Raw genomic sequence first — 23,508 nt, 5'->3', positions numbered from 1 at the left:
CTGCTATACATGAAGAAGCCCTGCCGTACTGGGGATAGTTGAACACATGCCTGCCTGTGGGAAATGGGGAATGAATTCCTTGCTTTGCTTTTCTTGTGCATGCAGCTTTCTTTTACCTATTAAACTGTCTTCATCTCAGCCCACGTGTCAGCCAAGATTAAACCATAATGCTGACTAATCATTTTCATCTGATATTCTAAGACTGGCTTCCCTACATACACGACAAGGCTCACATCCAGCTCCCCAGTCTTACCGTATTGCTCGTCCAAATGAAGAGAAGAGTGGCCACAGTGGAATATCAGCTGGTTTTCGATAGGCCCAGTAATAAGAGGCAAAGGCACCAGCAAGGGTACACTGACCCAGTGCAATTGCAAAGTTCACCAGCCAGAGAAAGACAAAGGCATTGGCTAACTGGAAGATGAAGATGTACTTATGGTACAGGCTTTCTCCTCCATAAAAAGCAAAAGTACACTGAGCACCTGGGCAGAATTTAGTCACGTTGGTTGTGTTAAAAGTCTAAATAGAAAGAGAAATAAACAACACAATCATAAGCAATGAATTCTATGTACACAGCCTCTGAAGTTTAGCAGGTTAATACAAATAACAACTCTGCTTGATGTTTCATTAGCTCATTCAAAACTGCAACACTATGTAACCTGTTTACATATTTAAGGATTCATATCAAAGACTTATGCAGTCTTATGCAAAGACTTAACTTTAAAGTAGGTGTCGGCAAATGGGGCTGTTCACCACATATCTGAAACCTGAATAAATGGAATTTGAATTTCAGGAATCTACTTTTAAGACATATAAATGCTTTGTTAGAGAAAATCTGCTCAATTAAAAAAATATATATATTTATTTGAAAACCAGAGGCCAAATCAGATGTTCAGGTAAATCACTACAGTTGAAATGAAAAACTGAGCTATACAATTTAATACAAACAGTGGATGTGGACACAACTTAGCTTATGTATCTCAGAGTATTAAAAAAAGGATTAATCTTTACATTGAATTACTTTTCCCTATTTCTAGTGTTCATTTCATGTATTTGCTTGGTTTGGACATGAAATGAAACCAGATCAATTCTAATTCCTTTCTTTTGTAGTGTTTAAACATCAGCAGGGTGTGCATCACCACTGCATACAATGGAATTTCCTGGGCATCAGTTTCTGCTCATTGCCTCTTGTCCCACAAAGCAGAGTCTGGTCCATGCTCTGCCCCTTCCCTGCAGATGCTGACAGACAGGGATGAGGGCCGCTCTCAGATGCGTCTCCTCTCAAGGCTGAACAGCCCCAAGCTCCCTCAGCCTTTCCTGGTCAGGGAGATGCTCCAGTCTCCCATCATCATCTCCACAGCCTCTGCTGAACCCGCTGCAGGAGCTCCATGTCCCTCTTGTCCTGAGGAGCCCAGACCTGGACACAGCACTCCAGAAGTGCCTCACAGGACTGAGCAGAGGGGCAGGATCACCTCCCTGACCCGCTGGAAATGCTCTTCCTGAAGCACCTCTTGGCCCTCAGCACAAACTGCTGGCTCAGGGACAGCTTGTTGTCTACCAGGATCCCCAGGTCCTTTTCCCCAGACCTGCCCTCCAGCAGGTCACCTGCAGCCTGTGCTGGTGCATGGGGTTATTTTTCCCCTGGTGCATAACCTTCGATAAATATTTCTAGTTTTTAAAGAATCCTTCAATTCAAATCCACAGTTGAGTAAAAACATTTGACCAAAGGCAAAATTAAAAAAAAAAAAATACAAAACTCAAAAAAACATTTTTTTGGAGCTTCATAAAGGTAATTACTGTGCCAGAAAAAGCTAAGCTTCTGCTTCAAATCATGACTAGTCCTGAGCAAGTCTGAGGCGCAGCTTTCAAAGTTTACCACTGCCTATAGAAGACCAAAAACAGACTCCTCACAAATTCAAGAACACCTTTCCAATAAAATTGTATTTCTGTCTCTTCCTTTCTCATCCTGTAAATTAGTTAACAGTTACAGAACAGTTTCACAAAAAAACTAGTTTATGTCTGTAAAACAAAGGAGTGTTACCTGATCACTAGGTAATATTTTCAGATTTAACACAGGGACTCATTATGTAAAATATGCACTTTTTTTACTAGCATAGCATTAACAGTGATTAAGAAATGCAATTTGTATAGCTCTCACTATAGGTAAATATTTGTGACACTTACCTCCGGGTCACAAGTCAGGTTTGCATACTTGCACAGTGTTTGATTAGCCATTACTTTATACACAGGTTCTCCTGATGTGGCCAGAAAACTGAATGAAGTATTTTAAGGAGGAATCACAGAACTGTGGGTTTTGAGCAACTTAGGATTCTGCAGTGGGTAACTCTGCAGAACTCAACTCTAAAGAACTTCAACTCTAAAGAAATTGTGTAGATAACAGAAAAACTGCTCTTGCTCTGCAGAGATGTTATCTGAAGGGTTGACAGACAAGACTGAGTACTCTCATTACTTAGAGAACTAAGGCAAACTCATACCTGGAGCTGGAAGGGGCAGGGGGCATAATCTTGAAAACTGTCCCCATTTCTCCTCCACATCTATCTTTCACAAGGCAGACTATGCAGTAGTTCTTGTATTTTAGCAGAAATAGATACAGAACGTAAGGATGAATTAACACTGTCCTGAACAGCAACAACTGATTCTCTTTGCATATGAAATAACAACTGGTTTTCAAATAGCAGTTTTCCCTTTTTTAAATCCTTACCAGATCCTTGCTGTTCAGGAGCAAACAGTGGTTGCTGTTAGGCAATTCAGAGAAGATAGTGCACTGTATATTCTCTCACTCCTTTCTCATGTTTCTGAACAAAACACACACAGAACCCACTCCACCTCCAGTTAACTAAGAAACCATTAACATCAGGCCTATAGAGCACACAGCACATTAAAGACCATATTCACTTTTTGCTGAGGGCCCTTTTCATCCCCCAGAGTCAGCCTCATGCAGTACACGAGGCCTTGTATGATCCCCATGCCTTGGCCTGAATTTTAGTCCAGGTCTTTCTAATTTGAATAAAAGCACTGTCCGATTTGTACGTCACACATAGATGTGCAGCGCGGAAGACTGCATCAGAAGAGTAAATGCTAAGTGACCAAACAGCCCTCTTAATATTGGTTTAATTAACGTGAAATAGCAGAAAATCATCTAGTCTTCCAAACCAGAAGACTTGCTCCAGATAGGTACACAGACAGAAGGATACACAGCTGTCACAGCCCAGTAGGAAATACAAATTGCAATGAGTAAGAAGGTGACGATTGGGTAGAACAGTGTAGACATTATATAGCCAATTGCCCTATAAAAGAAACAAAACATATCAATAAGCCACAACAATTTCAGAAACAAGGATTTTATCAGCCCTCTTCTAGCAATTTACTTTGAGATCCTTGTTGACAGTCATAGCATAAGCTAGTGCTGGGATCTCAGAATACTGCAGGATTTTTTTTCTTATGTCTTCAAACCTTCACTTTGCCATTTCTACCACTCCACTTTTATCAATGGTACTACAGTGGACTTTATTAATTTGCCATGTTCCAGCCTCTCTTCTACTTTCTCCTTCTTCATGACTGCTTCAGAGATCCATCTCTTTCCAGGTTATTAACTGATTTCCATGACATCTCCTTGCTGACTGCTGCAGACATTACCCTTTATGTCCTTATCCCACTCTGCTCATCCTGCGTTCTTCCTTCACTCCTACAGACCTGAAACTACCTTGTTCTATTTTGTATTTGACAACTCTGTTCCCAGCAACTTTCCTGTCTTAAGTGCTAGCTATTTGGGGGCAGAGATAGTCAACTTGTCTTTGCAATGCCAGGACAGACTTACACCTTCCTGCGACTATGTGACTTTCCTTGCATGTGCCACAGATAAGAGGTGCTCACCTTGGACTACTGGCAGGCAAAACGAGTAATTGCCTTTTTCTGTTGACAGCTTAGACACCTTCTTTTAATATCAAGGAGTATGTAGACTGATATTCTACTGCTAATCCTTGTGGCTAGAATGTGACTAGTGAGCAGGAACTTGAGCATGCCAGTTCCCACTCTGCCAGGGGCTCCTTCTCTGTAAGTGGGAGTTGATACCACCCCTCTTGGTAAACTGGCTGCTGCTATCCCGCAAGTGAACACCGCCAGCTGGGTGTCTCACTGGATGGGAATTCAGAGAGTACGTGCTTTGTTCACTGAAGCTTACAGGTTGGCTCTCTTTACATGCCTGTAAGCTACGTCTTCCTGGTATTCTAAATTTTCTGTGGTTCTGTAAGCTTATCACAAGCCTTTTTGTCTAGTACTATTTCCTATGACTTATGGCACTTCTTATGCTATTGGTTTTATAGGATGCAGTTCCCAGAATGCAAAAGGAGAAGAATTTAGTCAGTTTCTAAGGGCAAAGTAGTAAATGCTGGGGGGAATGCAAGGAAACTCTGCAATGCAGAGGTTATGAGCAAAACATCGATTCTTGTCTTGGGTCCAGAGACAAAAAAGTCCATTACGAGTCAGACAGGAGGACACAGCCTTATGCTGTCTGAGAAATAATCACAACAAATTAGCTGTGTTCAGCAGTTATTGGTAGGCCTCTTAGTTACCACTAAGACCATGACCTATTATTCCAACAAACTGATTAACAACTGTTGTTTCTAACTATGGATTTCAAGTCAATTACTGGCATTATAACTGTAATATTTTTGAAAATGTAGCTAAAAGGTACTGAAAAACATAATTTTATTTCCAGTCATTAGCACCTTACTTTTCATCTACCTAAATACAGGGCATGGTCTGTTAGGTTTACGGTAATTACATACAGTGTTTCATCTCGCCCGTTACGCATGAGAGCAAAAAGTTCATCTTCAAGTGACTACTCAGCAAGAAGTTTATGAACTTTCTAAAATCCTTCCACCTGTCAAGCTTGTGAACAAAGGTTTCGAAGAATGTTAAAAGTGTTCCTGGATTTTAATGAACAGGAATTAAAGAGTATAATTTAGTGCTGCCTAAATTAATTGCTATGCTCTAATTGCACAGTAGCATAAGACAGGAAATAGATACCTGGCTAAATGCAGAACTTCAGTATTTCTTAATCCCATCACAAAAATCCCAAATCCTGATTCCCAGGAACCACAATGTCAACAGAGATGGCAGAAAACCACAAGCAAGTGCATATGGACGAACTCAGAGCTAACTCTATGTCCTCTAAGAAGAGAGCCTTGCTTTCACGGCCTATGAGACTGTAGCCTATTTGCAATGAAATCCAAGGGCCTGATGTTTTAAGTCAGTCAGTTTTAAATCCATTTATCTTTTGTAATATTCCCATAAGGAAAAAAAAAAACAAACCAAAAAACCTAAGTGTTCACACTCTGTAAAACAGGAACCACTGTGAACAAAGCCTATGCAGATTTCAGGAAACACACAATGAAGAGGCCCCTTAGGCCTTCAACTCTCATATCCTGCTCTGCTTTCTTCTTTACTGAGAGCTGAAAAGAAATACCTTAGACTGCACCCTCTTACAATGTCTGGTCACAGAAGTCTCCTTTTCTCTCTGCAGGTTTATGCCTATCCACACAGAAGTTTGATTGAAGCCAGTAGAATCTCCTAGTCTTTCCTAAATAGAAGCCACAGCCAAAACAACACCAATCCTCTACCACTAGTATATGACTCCAGAGACAATCCAACGATAGAGTGAAGTTGGCACTTACAGGTCCCAAGCTCCTGTTAACAGTATACCACACTTAGCTTTTCTGCTGAGACACCTTCTTGCACTGAGGATATATGGTAACATCAACAGTGTATGTATTCTTAAGGCAAGAAGTGGAGAGATAAGAAATACCTTACTTAAAAGAGAAAGCTCTTTTAAGCACAACCTCATTAAGAGGTAACTGGCATTCCTTATATTACCTGTTTGGTTTAACAAATGCAGTGTTGTATTTTAACCCCCAACTTTCTGCTCTTGGTAGTGCAAGACGGAGCTCAAGAAGAGTGTACTCTAGGGATCATTTAACAAAATTCAACATATATTAAAATCAGGCAAACGTACCTACTACCTTCCTTCAGCAGTGCAATAGCAATCCGGATCCGATTTCTTAGGAAGATCAGCATCAGTATGATAATGACCTCAACACCACAAAGTATTATCACTGTAAAGAAACAAATAAAGAAATTATCAAGAACCAAACCAATATGCTGCCTCTGTAATTTTTTTCCTTCTAATTTGAACCATTGTTCATGAACTCTGTAAAATTCTCTGCTTGAGCAGTTCTTTCTCCAACTGCACCTGCCAAACTTAATCCCATTTCATAGGTTTCTAAGTCCAATTGTAAAAAAATTCTGTATGCAGAGAGTTAGTCAGAATGTGTACAACCCTGATATTAGCATTTATATTTTTAACAGAAAAATAGAACATATAATTCTCAGACAAAGATAAAAATTTACTTCAATGTAACTGCGGTATCTAGCCTTAGATACAGTTCATCCTTTACATATTCTACTTTTCATTAAAAAGCATTTTGCTCGTACTACAAGCATTTGTTCATACTATACTGTTGTTCATTTGTAGTATTTAGATAATAAAAAATAGGAGACGAAGAGTCAAGTTTTTCATGGAGAGTGCATTTTTCAGATCTATATTGTTCTAAAATTTCGATGTACCAAAATCAATAGGTTTGTTTGAGTATTAACCCGGCATGAGCTCCTTTCAACTCATTTGAGTTTAAAAAAAAAAAAAGAGAGAGTAAGGACAGTTCTGGACAAACTACTTTCACTTTCCAGTTGTGCTGCTGGAATCATGCTCTGATATTAGAGAGCTGAGAGCTCTTAGTTATAAGCAGTATTTAAATCATAACTCTGATGTCAGTAGAGTCTGCTTCTGTCTGATTCCTATTTGTGTTGGTTCAACACCTACTTCTGTGGTAGAAAGTAAGAAAATTCTGTGAACTTCATCTAGAGAAGACGGAGTCTTTAATGCCTGAAGCACACATCCTGTGACTCTGAGACATACCCGTTTATTTTTGGTGCTTCAGATCATTAGACAACACTTAAACCAGCCCAGTAGGGGCAGGTTGTTGTATGCAGCAGGACCTGTCTCCTCCAGCTGAAACCAAGAAGTTCTGTGGAGGGAGAGAAAGACAGAAGGGACAGTACCCTTAAGAATCCCAAAACTTATATTAAGGTTTGCAAAGGAACATTAGATTTGGCTTTAGGTCCCACAGCTTAGACACAGTCTCAGAGTATCAGACCCAATAGTCACAGATGATGCTGAATTGCAGTCCCAAGAATTACCCTTGGCAACAGAACTGCAGGTGGCAAGTGACTACTGTGGTGCTCAGAGCCATAGACCTTGTTCAGAACGAAGTTTTTATTAAACACATTTCAATCCCATTTTCCCAAGAAGGAATATACAAACAGGTTTCTTTAAAGTTGGTCTCATTCCAGCTTGGCTCTTAGGTTAATGTACTTGTCCGAAACATTAAGAAAAAGGCAAGCAACATCAGTACATGGTGAGTTCTAGACTAGGACTCTATGTTTTCTTCAAGGATATATAACGATTTACTTTGCTGGGTGATTCTGGAAAAGCAATTTAATTCCTGAGTACCTCAATTTATTCATGTGAAAGTGACACTAAACTCTAGATAAACTATATACTGGCTGCTAAGAATCAGGCAGGGGAAGAGCTTGAAGAGTCACAAGAAAAAAAACCATAATACAGTCCTAATATTCTCAAGGGAGAGCACACCAAAAAGCTCTGCCCCAACAATATATAGAAGATGCCTCATAAGCTCAATGATCCAACACAGAGGTGAACGAAGGCACAAAGAAGATAAACGAGATTTAAGCAGCAAACTACTGTTCTAATAATTTAGCTACCAATAGGGAGAGGCAGTGTTTTCGGTTATGACCCATTCATCATCAGTTAAGAGTCTGCATGTCTTCTAATAGAGCAGTAACAGGAGTGCAAGTAATATTTGACAGGTATTTCTTCTCTCTTCTGCCCCTCCTTTATTGGGGAGGAATGTGTATGCTGCAGGCTGTCTTGTTCCAGTAGGATTTTGTTTAAAATACACTGTCCTTGTAAGAGAAGGCAATGGAGCATTTCTGAAAATAAAGGTCATGAAATTTGCTACAGTTCATTCCACAGTCTTAGATCAGACTCCAAGAAAATTCAGTGACATGAATGTAAACTGACGGGAGACCTCACTGTGGTCTTCAATATCCTCACAAGGGGAAGTAGATGGGCAGGTACTGATCTCTTCATTCTTGTGACCAGTGACAGGACTCGAGGGAACAGCTGGAGCTGGGTCAGGGGGGTTTAGGTGGGAGATCAGGAGAAGGTTCTTCCCCCAGAGTCAGGCACTGAACAGGCTCCCCAGGGAATGATCATGGCTCTGAGGCTGCCAGAGCTCAAGGAACGTTTGGACAATACTCTCAGGCACAAGGTGGGATTGTTGGGGTGTCCTGTGCAGGGCTAGGAACTGGACTTATGATCCTGAAGGGCCACTTCCAACTCAGCATATTTTATGGTTCTAAGATACAAGGAAGTGCAGTTATTAATGTGACTTATTAATGTCATTTCTGGGGCTCTCAAATAGGGGGGAAAAATAATCTGAGAGAAAAGTACCCTTCCTTATGCAACTTCACCATGACTAACTTAATTATCACCTTCTGCTTTCCCCATGATGAAGACTGAACACACAGGAAGTAGAATGCTAATAACAAAAGATTTTTTTTCACTCTTACCACTAGTGTAATTGCATTATTTCCCTTTACAAATATAGTAGTCTCCTTGAAAAAAGCACATTTTTACACAATACAAAGGAAGGGAATTCTGCTTTCATCTCTGAGCAACATGTGTAGAGGAGGAGATTTACCAAGGCAGAAAGTGTATCAAGACACTGATTGATTTTCCTGAATATCCATTAACAGATACCAAATTTAAAGGGCACTTACTAAATGCTAACCATGTTTGCCTCAGTTGCAGGTACACTTTGAAGTCTGTCTGGAATCCAATATCATAAACAGTGAGGTCAGATCCAGGTATTCCTTTAAGATGATCATACTCCCAGTAACAATGCCAGATGCCTTTTAAAAAACAATCAATATAACAGGAGTGTGTCTGAAGAATGCAAAGACAAATTTAAAAAAAAATCTTACAAGCCAAGTGTTTTGCTTTTGTATAAGCCTGTCAGGTAAGCAAAACCCAAAAATGCATCACTATGAGACTAGTCAGTCATGATATCACATATATGAGAAAGAAATACCAGTACAGGTGATCACAGACTAAGCATACTGTGCATAGATAATGCAGGTTACTACATCCACTGCTAAGTATCAGCACAGCTGGATTCTTACTATATTTTGCTGCCGTTTATGTCCTCACTTAACTGTGGCTAAAACTAGGCATTAATTCACCCAATTGTAGCATTTAATTGAAGTAACTACTGTTTTTCCTTGCCCAAACTTAAGCAATAAGAAAAAATAGTCTCAGAGGCTAGAAAATTACACCTACCATAACCTATAATTCCAATCACACCAAAGATGAAAATCCAGAAGAGAACCCCAGCTGTGAACCTCAATAGCACAAGGAAGAGCAGACTCAGCATCATTGCAATGAACAGCCCACTAGAAAGTGAAGAAACAGAAACACAGGGAAAACAAGTGTGAGAATCTATTCACTTTCCTGTTACTCCAAATGAGGGTCACTTCATCTCACGTAAGAGAATGATTTTTAAAAATGTATTTCAAAATCTTCATTATGAAATACATTCTCATAGCTGTTATCTGCCATTACAAACAAACGGCTTATATATGATGATCTCACAGGGCAGAGCCTGAAATGTTTATGTGCACTAGGTTCTCAGGCTGATTGAATGGGATTAATATAATGCCTTTTTTGTCCCTTACACCAGCTGAAAAACTCACTGTCTTTTTCAGGCCATGGTCTAATCTACAGTACAGAAAGTTAAATAGGAGGAATACCTATGTGTGGGGAAGTTGCTGGTTTAAGTCCTCCACTGAAAATCCCTGCTTGCAAAGAAACAATGTTAGTAAACAACATTCTAGGAGCTTCCTAGAAAGAAAAAAGAATTAAATTTAGGAGGAAAACCATGAAGAGGTTAGTAGGACATAATTTCTACTCATCACCGCTTCTACTAATCAGAAGAGGAAATGATCAGGGCATTACGATGCATGGAAAGAAACTGTTAAAAGCCTTTCTATGGAGCTCCTAGGAAAGACATCTACAGTGCCTTCTCTTCATTAATATAATATAATATAATATAATAATATATTTGTTTTCATTTCACTCCTAGAAAGCAAGTCAGAAAGGAAAAAATTACTGCAAAAGGCTTTTTTACTCCATAAGGCTTTCTAAACCATTATGAATAAAGCAAAATGAATATTAATCCCATCAAACAAATATCCAGCTCAGGTGCTTCAAAGAACATTTAATGTCTCACTATTTTTAGTAGGTGTTACATCAGAATTTTTTATTAGTACAGACTCAAAAAAATTTAAACCCCCTTCTTGCCTGTGCTCAGTAACTTTTCTTCTGAATGTTCCCAGCTTATTTAGCCAATAACCAAAGCTAAAAAATGGGACAGCCTGATCATAAAAAATCAAAAGCAGATGTTTTGGGCAAACTAAGCCAGATGTGCAGAAGGACAATACAAAAATAACATCAGCTTATTTAGTTAAACCTTTGTAAGCTTGCCTTAAGTCCTACCCCCTTAAAGGCTTCCTAACCTGATGTACTTTCCCTACTGAAATTCAGGATGTATTCCTCAAGAAAAGTTGTTGTTTTGGAGTTCCATCTTGAAAGCAGTAAATTATCTTTATCTAAAGTTATCTTCAGCTATATGTGAGTCCTAGTAACACCAAAACTGAGTACACAGTAGCAACTGTCTTCAACAGACTAGTTCCCTTAAACTGAGGCTTGAAGCCGTAGTTCTTTTGGGGTATGCTAAAAAGACTACAGCAATTCCGTATTTAAATTTTCATCCAGCCTCCCTTCACTGTTAAGCCTTCACTGTCATCACCTAAATTCTGGAACTTAAATATATTTGTCCAGAAATAATTTGATCTATGCTATCATTTGGTGAAAAGTGAGAAGAAAATTCTATCCAACTACTTTAAAGTAGCAACGCTTCCTTACAAAAAAAATATCGTATTTGAAATGTGGAAACTTGCTTCAATATTTAGAATTGCTGTTCAAAAAAATTGTCAGTTCCCTGTCCTATGTGTTCAGTGGTATCTCCTTTGAAAGAATCTGTACCATAAGCCTGGTTTCAGTAAGAGACAGAGAGACCCAAGCGTGCTGAGTATCTGTCAGTCTCCTGCCACTAAACATTGTGAGCAGAGTATCAGACTATGAGAAAGCTGTCTTTCCACCAGTGACTGAATACCTTTAAAATCTGACAACTTGCGTTTCTGAACTGACTAAATCTCCAAATTATTATCTAACGTATGTATTAATAGTCATGGATTTGCATTCAGGATTGACTAATGTAGTATGCTTAACATGTGCATGTTACAGGTTCTCACCTGGAGACGACTTCTGCTCCTGTTTAAAAAGATCAACACCCTGGGCCATTAAAACCAATATTAATGGGCCAGGAATTCACAAATACTTACATATTCGCTTCAGCAAAGTAGCTACTTCTTCTGTTTCAGTGCTGCATTTTAATTAAGTGGTGATTAATGAATATCAATTACAATATAAGGTTAATACTGTTCAGTAATTTTGGTTCTTGATGCCTGCTGCATTGGATTTGTGGATTTATATTGGCCTTTGGGATTTGAATGGATTTAACTGTATATTTCTTGCACAAATTTAGAAACTATCTGTTTTATATATATATACTAGTGACACTGCGACTGGCTTGAAAGTCACTTAATTAAGATTTTTCAGTTTTGGAATTACCACACACATGGGTCCTGCAAAGGAACACAGCACCATCTAATTTTCTGTCTGGCAGGACATTAAAAAGCTATTCCAGATCAACTGACACTCTGTGTATGTATGCTGTACTATCCTTACCTCACGCACAGAACCATAACAACCTTACTATCATGCGATAAAAGAAAATTACAGTTCCTCCTTGAGTTTTTAAGTAGGACTTGTACCAAACACATACATGATCTATGTTTTTATTCCCTGCACACTCCAAAAAGACTTTGGAAACACTAAAAATACCAAAAAAACCCCTTACATTAAAATCCAATACCAAGAAATGGCATAGTCTTCAAAAATTTTCATTCCAACTGATCTTGCATCCAGGACATTATTGATGCCACTGAGAAAAGACAAATCAAAGAAAAGGTTGCTTCAGAAAAAGAAAAGGAGAATTTATTTAGACAACAAATAGGATCAGTGAAAGAATTTGAAATATCTTTGCTAGCGATAAGAGTATATTACAATTTTTTAGCTCCAGTTCTGTCACTGAGCCAACATCAATCACATTTAGAGCAAAGAAAAAAACTGCATAAGAATGTCTCTATCAGTCCTGAAAAAAAATTTATTAAAAAGGCTTTATTGTCAGAATTGCTTATTATGTCACAAGACAAGTGTATACTATCAATATCTGCAATGTACCAAGGGACAAACACTTGTGATCTAGAACTGCTAATAGCACAGAACCAGAAAGCAGGTCAGTGAAGCAACTTCATGGAACTGTTTTCCTATCCTGCAGAGTGCTTGCCCATATAATTGTTTTCTGAAGAATAGCCCAATACATTAATTACTTTTTACCAAAAGCAGGACCACTCTGATGAGGTGAGATGCCCAAAGTACTAGGCCAGCCCATGATAGTGGAAAGGTCATCACGTAACAGGATAGCCAAGGCCACTACTGGCTGGCCTGAGTCCTGCAGCATGAGGATTGCATCTTGAACCTCATTAAACCCTCCTAGCAAAACTAATTTTTGCTAAGAAAAACAAGAATCATTTCAACAAATGACTGAGACAATCAGACTAAAACTTTTCACACTTTTGGCTCTTTTCTGCACACCACAGTGCTGGATTTCCTTGATGGAACTTTGGAAGTGCTCAGGCACAGAGAGACCATTTACTACCAAGTCTTGCTTGGGTACCCTCAGTCATTTGCTACAACAGATTCTGATTATTTTTCCATTACTAAATTATTGCACAATCTCAGAATTCAACAAACACTGAAGAAGGGTAAAACCTACTTTGCAGCTTCCCTGAGATCAGTTACATTTCTCGTTTTCCCTCTTCCATCTTTGAATGTAGTCTGATTTGCCACGGTCAACACACCATTCTTTGTGGAGAAGTCTGGGAAGCATCTCTTCAAAACTATTCAAAATATCAAAACAAAGCCTGCATATTACATTTCATGTCAAGCTCCGCTTTTATCATGTGTGTTTTGTAAAATATTTAAATAATTACAGATTCACAGTCAATTGTTTTTCAACTGATTATCTAACAATATGTTGACTTTGACAGAGCTTGGAAGAGCCATTACATTCAAGATTATGGTTTTTATGCTCTGGGGCATTTTTGTCTAAGCTCAGGCAGGGTGGGATCATAGATTTCATCTAGAGGTTCTAGGTCCTACCAAATAACAACAGTACTATATGTAGGCGTTTAAGAATTTGTAATACATGTGGAACTTACTCTCTGTCAGCATCTGGGCAGCTTATAAAAACTGCAGCTTCTCAAATACACCATTTTATGGTAATAATCAGACCAGCCCCCAGGGACAGATTCAGCTTCACTGGTCACAAATCATACTAGCACCCAAAACAATACATAACAGCAAGTGTCAGTTTCCTTATATGCCAGATGAGCTCCAGTCACTATCACTAGATACTCTTGGAGATGAAGCAATGGAAAAAAGAAAGAAACTACTGGTTAGAGAGAGGGAGAAGGAGATTATAAAAAAGTGAGAAAAGGAGAGATGTCTGCGTACTCATTTATGCTGCCCTGTTCTTTGCTGCAAAACATCCTTGGTTTCATTCCAAAGAGAAGAGCAGGTGAGTCCTCCTTCACAGCTGTACTTCATATAACCATTCAGTGCTTTCCTTACCAGATTCCAATAAGTACCGATGCCAGGGTTCAATATTCAGTCTGGTGTATCTCCCCCAGCAATTATTCTGACTAAATGATTAAGCAACATATCTTAACATATCTTTTCCTCCCTCTGTAATCTTTGCCCCTTGATGTAGTCTAAAAGAATGTAAGAGCTTCTTTGCAAATTATTTTATGTTTTGGGTCAGTACTTCAGTTTTCATACAAATTCATACTCTGTTTTAAAAATTAATCCATATTTTCTCCTTTTAATGACCTGTTCCTGGTTTACATGATCCCTACTTTAAAGTATGGCAAAAATAAACAGCAATTTCTTATTTCTGTAAGATTCTGTGTCAGTACTACACTTGTGCAGCTGAGATGACCTCTGAGATCAGTGGTAATCTACTCAGAAACACTTGCCGACCATAGTGACACCCTTAATTCTCTGTATCCCCTTAATTCCTCTGTATGCCCTGCGTAGCCAGCATTGCACGGAAAAGAGAGCTGCATTGTAACTGAGCTGAAGTATCATTTGAACTTGAACAGCTGGCCATATGATCCTTCCAACATTGGTAGCATTTTCTTTATGCCAATGCCATTGCTTGTTCTCATTTTGGAAGGCACAATTTGAGCTGAAGAGCTTTTGCTATCAGTGATGATTCAAGAGCAAGAAAGAGCTCAGCTTGACCTGATCACACACTGAATGTTCCCAGATGACTGTCAGAAAAAATATTAATAAATATTTATACATTTAAATTGAATTGATTTATACTTTAAAACTGAATGGATGTCAATGTCAGATAACAGACAGCTCCGAGCAATGTTGCCACAAAACATATTTCAGACTGGAGTTGTGCTTTAATATGAATGCTCACAATCTGCTAAGATGTGTGTAAGAAGTAGAACCACTCACAAGGCCTGCTTGGAATGATCATCGAAGGACAATCTTCATCACGTAGGACTTGAGCAACAGACTAAAAAGGGGAAAAACAGGAATGCTGAATACATAGCAGTGTAACTACTGTTTTTTGTTTCTCACCCAGTCTGAGGGAATGCCCCAAACTGGGCTTTGTAGCCTCCTCCCTAAATTTCACTGGTGGAGCTGCAAGACACATTTATATCTAAGTGAGAATCCAAATTGTCATTGTGATTTGGGAAAAGACTATTCTTCTTTTCTATTGACAAAAGAAAAGACCTTTGGATCAGCATCTAAGCTGGAACTGACTGGGCAATTGTTCCTTGCCTGCCCTTCACCTTTTCTCTCAAAGAAAAGTAAGAATTTAACCCAATTAATATAGCTGAATTTCAAGGCATTTTAAAGATGGGAGAAGCAATACAGTACATTTGAATGCAAAATCAATTACATGAAGGATAGATTAATTTTCTTAGCTAACTTTCTAAGTAGCTATAGATGATTTAGGAGCCTTAAGAATTGGTTTGAGACACTCCACTCTACTGCTGTGGGGTACCTAAGTACTAAAGGATACTGCTTGCCACAGTACTGCAACTACACGAGTAGCTGCAGATAGTCTATTAAGCAAACAGCAATCATTTGAAGAGTGGGAGCTTTAGTGTGCATTCAAGACCTTCACCCCGGATTAAACAACTGTCAAATGCCATAAATGGGACATCTCCTTATATGCTGAAAACAGAATAATTCGAATCTTTGATGCAGCTCAATAAAATCATGCATATTACATACTGCTTGAAGAAAAAATGTACCTTATCATCTACTGATACATACACACCTTGCGAGGATTGTTAAAACCAGGTTTGCAGAACTGCCTGAAGTAATTCCACTGATCTGGTCTATATCTGTAGGAAGCCTGAACATCAATGTAGGTTGCAAACCTGTCTGGGCACTTTGAGACACAAAGCTGCAAGAAAGAAAAAAGTAAGTAAAGATACACTCTGGGTAGAGAAGGGTAAGGAAAGTTGGTGTAATGAAAAAGCAAGGAAAATCCCACTGCCTTCAGTAATATTTACTGCAGGATTTAGAAAGGGACATATGTTGTCCTTTTGATTCCCTAAATGAATATTTCTAGAATTCTTTGATAGAAAACACTTTCAAAGTGCATTCTCCTCATATCTGGCATACCAAGCCCCTCTCTGTATCTTCTTAGGTTCTACACATTCTGGTAGATAAGAAGAGCTTTCAGTCTGCTGAAAAGAGTATTATTTATTTTTTTGGACAGCAAGAAAAAACCTGTCAGGTCCTTCTCTACACCTATCAGCAGCAGTGTATATGAGCAAGGTGGTGTGACAGCTACTTTCACAGGATACATGCAATTCCTTTATATTACATGTGTAAGGAGAACTTTCTTTAAAGAAAGTCTCAATAAAATCAAAAGTCTTAGGTAATGTTATTCCACCCTTCTACACAACCTCTTCAGTCAAATACATCTCTACAAATATTGTCAAGTCAGTTAGGTGTAAATCACTCAAAAGTGACTTTTAACTGCTGACTAAGAATGGCTCTCCCCTAGTTACAAAGCCAGGGGATGCACATGTCAAGAATGAAGTTCCCATGACTCAAGGTACAGCCATTATAAGCTGGATTTCTGTGAGAAATCAGGTGATGACTGGGGTTTATTGAATGCATCCACTCAGAAGTTGTGATTTAGATTTAGGATATGGAGAAGTGGCTGCCTCAATAAACAGACTCTGCTCTGCTGCTCACTGGAATCACAGAAGTGGATAGACAATTCTGACTCCTCAGCATTAAAGACTGTGAGGTGGTTTGAATTCCATCTTCACAGCAAGTTTCAGCCTTTTCTAGAAGGCAGTTTGTTTCCAAAGCTGTAGTATCCAAACACCCTTTGCAAAGCTCTGCTGTCCCAGTACCAGAGAGACATCATGCACAAAATGGTCTTTCATGTCAAGGGCATTCTGCCATATGTAATTCACCTAAAGGAATTTTGGGAAAAGATCTTGTACTAATCCTTAGTACAGGGCAGATGCTGCAAGAGGGTCTTTCTAGATGAGTATTTCAGTCCTACAGACTACCCACAGGCCAAAGAACAAAGAAAGAAGAGTTTTGTCCTTGTTGGGACAACAGGTGACTAATGTTAAAGTACACACTTTAATATGAACTGTTTCCTATCTATGAAACAGGCAGTGAAATGTGCTGCCTATGGATCCAATGGACTGTAATAACAGTTTGCAAATCCAGTCTTATTCGAGAACTGAAGCTCTTCTCATGTTAGTTCTTGGGGCTTTTTTCTCCTGCTATTTATATGGATAGGACAGGTATGAAGGACCCTGTTTGCAGTTCAAAAGACGAATTATCAAACAAACATTTCTTCAGCATTTTCCAAAAAGACCAGGAATTTAACCATCCACAGTAACAAACAGCATTCAAAAACATTCTTAGTTTTGGACTTGTTGCATATTTGAAAATCAACAAAATAATTACACTGCTCCCAAAAACTCTTCTTCAACAAGTATTTCACCCTATTTGATTCATGGCCATCGCCAACTTGGCCACCGCACCAGTCAAATCCCACACAATGACCTTGTATTTCTGAACAGACTGAATTATTCTAGTAAGAGAGTCTAAAGACTGCAGGGTAAGAGTGTCAGTGTCTGCATGTGGACAGATTCTTGAAGCAATCTGCAGCTGATGGAGCAAGTTTTCATTCTGAAAGCAACTAGCCAGTGTTAAGATGGTTCTTGCTCTTTCTTGTTGGAGATTTCCATGTTTTATGGTCAGGAAAACGGTCTTGTAAGAAAGATCAGGAGGTTAATTTTAACCCACACAAATACAGTGACTGGGTTTATTTCACAACTTCATGAGGAGTCACAGCAGAAGAAAGGGAGTACAAATTATGGCATAAGGCAAGAAGCAGCTTTCAAAATCTTTGCTTTTGAAAGTGCTATAGGCTCCAACCACACCCAGATACTCCTGTCACTGGCACTGTGCAGTTTCTTGAACATGTCTAGCTTTGAAAATCTTAGGTATCAATCAATATTTTCTGCATGCACTGAATACTACTGGATAGTTGCCTGCGATGAATTCATAAGTAACAAATTGCTGTACTCAAGTCAGCAGACTTTTTTTGTCTACTCTTATCCAAAATACACAATCTTGTGCATTTCAATTTCATTTTTCTGACTCTCACAGGCTACACAGAGTGTATACTACAAGTCATCTATAAAACAATCATGTTATATTCTGAAGGACATGAGCAACAATTTTTAAATCCAAACAAATAGATGTCTCATTTTTAAGCACCATGACTAGGGTGCAGGGAAAGTATTTTATCTCTACATTTTCGCTTACCTGTGTTGTAGGGCACTGTAGGTTTATTAACACAACGGGGCTGGCACACTTCAGAATGTTGAAGTAAAACAAAATGGTCTTGTTCCTATGGAATTGGATATAAGGTAATTATCATCATAAATATTGGTGCTTATACATCCTACCATTCCAAAACTTATAGCATACATTGATATTTAATTCTACTACTGTGAACATCCATACTGCAAACATAAGACCAAACAAAATCCCAAGCAGACCCTGAATGTTTCACATTAAGACATCTATGAAACCAGAAGTATTTGTTCTAAAGAACGCTAATTTTGACAAGCTTTTTTTGGCAGCAAGATTTTAAGCTGAAATAATCCATGTATCTGTAGTCCTGCCTTGAAAGGGTGAGGTCTGTAAAATAACCCTGCAAAAACACCATAGTCACTGTGCCACAAATATTCTGTGTATGCACTGCACGCAAACTCACCATCAGCAAATGCTTCACTGTAAAAGCTGCCTCATTTTTATTGATCAGAAGGTGGCACCAAAATCAATTAAAAGCTTTTTATGCCTGGAAACCAAAAGCAGTTGCCCAGAAAACAGAATGATAATAGCATCTACTAATACCACTGACAAGATCCCCTTTGATATAAATAAGGGTCAATCTGTCAGTCCCACATACTTGACATCTACTTGAACTTGGGGCCTTGTGGTAGCTGTCACTTCAGTCTGGATTTGTTGGAAACTGAGGACCCCAAGATCTCTTGATTTAAAGACTTGGGTCTGGAAGACAGCAAAATGTGCTGCTAATCTTCACTATGTCACGAAATTATCAGACAGCTCTAGTGAAGATAATATGGCAGTAGTCCTGCCCTTTTCAAACAAGACTTCAAAGCCAGCTAGTCAGGGTTATGCAGTGTCCCTGTAAGGAATAATGGTGCATATGCCCACCTATGGACTAGGAAGGGCCACCAAGTTGATCAGAGAGATGGACCACCTCTCCCATGAGGAATGGCTGAGAGAATTGGGATTGTTCATCCTGGAGAAGAGAAGGCTTCAGGGGTGACCTAACTGTAGCTCTCTGGTACCTGAAGAGAGACTACAAAAAACATGGAGGGGCTATTTACAAGGGCCTGGAGTGACAGGACAAGGGGGAATGGCTTCCCACTGACAGAGAGTAGGTATAGATGGGATAGTGGGAAGAAATTCTCGGCTGTGAGGGTGCTGAGGCCCTGGCACAGGTTGTCCAGAGCAGCTGTGGCTGCCCTATCCCTGGAAGTGTTCAAGATCAGGTTGAGCAGAGCAACCTGGTCTAGTGGAAGGTGTCCCTGGCCATGGCATGAGGGTTGGAACGAGATGAGCTTTAAGATCCCTTCCAACTCAGGCTATTCTACACTTCTGTGAAGAGACCCCACAAAGCAGTGTATGAGCCCCCACTGTCCTTCACCATGGCAATGCAGCACAGTGGGAGCTCTGTCTTGTGAGCAGGATGGCAGTAATAGGGTGCTTGGGCTAACAAGGCTGCCCCTCTTCTATCTGTCCTGCTTCAATACCAGTCCTGCTTCTACTTCTCATTGTATCCCCCAGTCCAGGACATATCCTCTGCTTTCCCACCAGCATGTGACTCCCACCAATTGCTGAAAATGGCTATGCCTTCAAAGCCATTAAACAGCACCACTGCACATTCAAGCTCCCTTTAAGACTGGAATTAACTCAACTGCCTGACATTTTACAAGGTTAACTTGTTTTCACTGAAGTATATTCTGCTATGCACTGTTTAAGAAAAGATGCATCCTGGCAAAACCAATTAAATACCATTAGCTGCTATTTCTTCAAATTAGTAGAACACAATTTTGGACTGAAACATAATCATTCTTCAATAGTTTCTTGATGGTATTTATGATCTGTGAGCTGCTCAAAACCATTAATGAAGTCTTTTTCTTTTTCTTAGCCCACTTGCTGGTATTGACAGCAGAAAAGAAAGTTTAAACATATACACAACACATGAAAACAGCCACTGAGAATTAGGTCTGTATTCTGTATAACGAAACTGTGTTGTATTCCATTAGTACATTATGCTCTGTAGAAGGCAAAAACAAGTTTAGAGATTACACGGCAACTAATGGACGGATTACAAGAAGACATGAAGAGATTTAACAGAGACTTTCATGGCAATACGAAAAGAATTTATTTGACTGCACGGCATTCACTGGAGTTCAAATGGGTTTTTGCATAAGCTGTGAATGTTGGTTTGGTTTCTAGGTTGTCTTTTCTACTCCTCAGTGAGATTGTTGAAAATACTTGTTACAAGGACAAGATTCAAAACATGAAGACTGTGATTACTTTCCAAGAAAAATGTCTCAGAATAAACCCTTGGGGACTTTGGAAAATGATAGTACTGGGTTAGCCTTTCACACTGCTTACTTTCAGGGAATCTGAAAAACAATGGTATTGACGAAAGCCTCATGAGTACATCCACAGCCCAACTCCAGGGACTAGAGGGACTCATTCAGAGGGGTGTCCTGGCCTACTGGCATAAACACTCTCACTTTTCCAGTAGGTTGTATTATGTGCCTTCTGGTTTGTATTTTTATAAGAATCTCCTCAATGTACCAAATAAATGCCAAAGTGCAGTCTCACTAGCTGTACTATTCTCCAGCAATCCTATATAGGGAGGGTCATTTGTAAATACAAACCAAAAACCACAGTGTAAGAAATAACTGAAGAGAAGACTCAAGTAACAAAGAGAAAGAGGGAATGGGAGTGAATGGTAAGAATCAGAAAGAAGCACCTGGGTCCACATCACACAGGATATTGAAGCTACGTGTCTGAGACTCCAAAAGCCATTTGTCCACTACTTCCTACTGGCGACAGAAGGGACAAGGACAAATTGGCAGCAAAGCAGGGAGCAGAGAAGGGGTGTAGTGAGGGGAACACACATCACTACAACTTTTTCTCCTTGTTTTTCCTCTTCAGGAAGTTTGACTCTCAACAATTGCTGTGAAGGACAGTCAAAGAGTGGAACAGGTTTTCTTGCACTAGCCTGTTTCCTCTGTAAAAAAAACTTGAGAAGATATGTAGTCCTAGCTCTGCTTCTGTTCCAGTCTCTGTTTCCTGCTCCTCCCCTTCTGAACTGCCTTTGGACAGTGGCTTCATCATTTTTTTTCCACAGAAAACAAAATGGGGAAAGAAAGAAGATGCAAAGAGTTGTTATGAAAAACTAGCGTAACATCCAGCTTCTTGAGAATGACAAGGGCATGACAAGGGTGCCTAAAACTTACCTTTTGAAAGGAAGAAGGTGAGTGAAAAAGCAAACCTTTTTAAAAATTCTGTTTCATAAACCACATAAGATTTTCAGAGAAAATATTGATGCAACATCTTTCTTCCCTGAGCAGCTATTTTCATGTGTAAGTGCTCTGTTGGTATCAACTAATTAATTTAACTCTTACAATTCCAAATCTAAAAAGACTGGAAAACAGAGGTAAGTAAATAGAGCCATTTGGCTCTATTTATCTCCTGTTTATCCAAGGAGGGTGTGGTTACAGTTGCCCATCTCCCAGACTACTCAGCCTTCTCTCTACTGGCACCAGATAAGCACCAGAAAAAAACCAAGAGCCTTTCACTACAGACTTTTCTGTTATTTGGTGCATGTTGAGAAAAACTATAAACCAGGCTACAATGCCTTAGGACTACTCTTATCCCAAGGTAGATGAAGAATTACTCAACAGGTTATTAATTACCCAAACTTTGGCAGTTAGAAGCTGTGCCAGCTAGTCACTTTCTACGCAACTGCTCACACAATCTTCAAGTTATATTGATACCTTATAAAATATTCTCTAAATGACACAAACAACTGCATTACAGTAATAATTTGGATCTGGATTTGCACTGAGAAACTAATATATTTCTGAACTTTATTTGGAATAAATACAGTAAGAGTGTCACTGTCTCTTCGACAGAGAGAATTGGAACGTCGCATCTTATTCACAGTGCACGAGTAATAAAGGTATGTGAATGGATTTAATACTCACTTATTGAGGGTATTTTTCTGACCACAGAACTGCCCATAGCTGTCAGTTGGATAAATCACTTTCCTGGGGTCCCCGTGCACCCAAGCTGCAAAATATACAGTACCTCTTAACATTTTAGTCAAGTGTACACAGTTAATGATTAAAACTAGCTAGCATGAAAATGTATCACTTCTAAAGTACCATTTTATACTTTGTTGATCACCACTGAAGAACACTGATGAGTCGATTTCCTAATGAAAAACTAAAATACAAGGCACAGTAGCTGAATGAAGATATGGATTAACCTGTAAGAAAGCAATCCAGTTCACTTTTTACCTTCGGAGCACACATATCTGGGTGGTATCCAAAATATGATGTCATGGACTTATAAAATAATGGTTATTACAAGATGAAAGAAGAGGAGCTAACTATGTATACAAATCTGAGTGTTCACAGACAATGACAAGGGCATTGATGGGAACCTTCCACTAGACCAGGCTGCTCCAAGCCCCCTCCAGCCTGGCCTTGAAGACTTCAGGGATGGCAGCCACAGCTTCTCTGGGCAACCTGTGCCAGGGCCTCACCACCCTCACAGGGAAGAATTTCTTCCTAATATCCAATCTAACTCTGCCCTCTGTCAGTTTTAGAAGCCATTTCCCCTTGTCCTGTCACTCCATGTCCTTGTGCTAAGTCCCTCCAGCTCTCTTAGAGACCATTTAGGCACTGGAAAGGGCTCTAAGGACTCCCTGGAGCCTTCCATTCTCCATACTGAACAACCCCAACTTCTCAGCCTGCCTCCATAGCAGAGGTCCTCCAGTCCTCAGAGCACTTCCATGGCCTCCTCTGGACTTGCTCCAACAGGTCAATGTCCTTCCTGTGCTGGGGGCCCCAGAGCTGGATGCAGGACTGCAGATGGGGTCTGACAAGAGTGGAGCAGAAGGGAAGAGTCCCTTCCTTCGACCTGCTGACCACACTTCTTTCAACACAGCCCAGGATATGTTTGGCTTTCTGGGCTGCAAGTGTACATGGCTGGCTCATGCCCAAACCTCATCAATCAGCATTGCCAATTACTTCTCCTCAGGGCTGCTCTCAACCCAAACTTTCTCTAGCTTTTGCTGCCTGAAACTTTCCATCAGTTGCTTTATGATTGCAAACTTATCAAACCATGTCATCTTTTTGAACACACTCGATCTTTAGGGTTTTTTTCATCTTTGAACTTCTCCCTAACTACCT

General features: G+C 39.5%; 1 protein-coding gene across 4 annotated transcripts in view; it reads right to left on the bottom strand.

Annotated features, from left to right (window-relative positions):
• The window catches only part of SLC44A5 (solute carrier family 44 member 5), a 73,434-nt gene that overhangs the window by 13,406 nt on the left and 36,520 nt on the right, over positions 1–23,508 (bottom strand). For 3 of the 4 annotated variants that reach the window (XM_039556111.1, XM_039556110.1, XM_039556109.1), the window contains exons 4-15: positions 22,297–22,381; positions 18,299–18,383; positions 15,765–15,893; positions 14,930–14,990; positions 13,176–13,299; positions 12,198–12,281; positions 9,497–9,609; positions 8,938–9,069; positions 6,032–6,131; positions 3,213–3,305; positions 2,182–2,269; positions 254–516 (exon numbers count right to left, since the gene is read on the bottom strand). In XM_039556111.1, the coding sequence (XP_039412045.1) occupies positions 254–516; positions 2,182–2,269; positions 3,213–3,305; positions 6,032–6,131; positions 8,938–9,069; positions 9,497–9,609; positions 12,198–12,281; positions 13,176–13,299; positions 14,930–14,990; positions 15,765–15,893; positions 18,299–18,383; positions 22,297–22,381 (1,357 nt within the window). The remainder of the gene's footprint in view (positions 1–253; positions 517–2,181; positions 2,270–3,212; positions 3,306–6,031; positions 6,132–8,937; positions 9,070–9,496; positions 9,610–12,197; positions 12,282–13,175; positions 13,300–14,929; positions 14,991–15,764; positions 15,894–18,298; positions 18,384–22,296; positions 22,382–23,508) is intronic. The other variant, XM_039556112.1, reaches the window with a different exon arrangement.

The sequence above is a fragment of the Corvus cornix genome, chromosome 8, assembly GCF_000738735.6.
Source record: "Corvus cornix cornix isolate S_Up_H32 chromosome 8, ASM73873v5, whole genome shotgun sequence".
Lineage (NCBI taxonomy): Eukaryota > Metazoa > Chordata > Aves > Passeriformes > Corvidae > Corvus > Corvus cornix.
The sequence above is the reverse complement of the archived record's forward strand: the minus strand, read 5'-3'. Positions and strand labels throughout refer to the sequence as shown.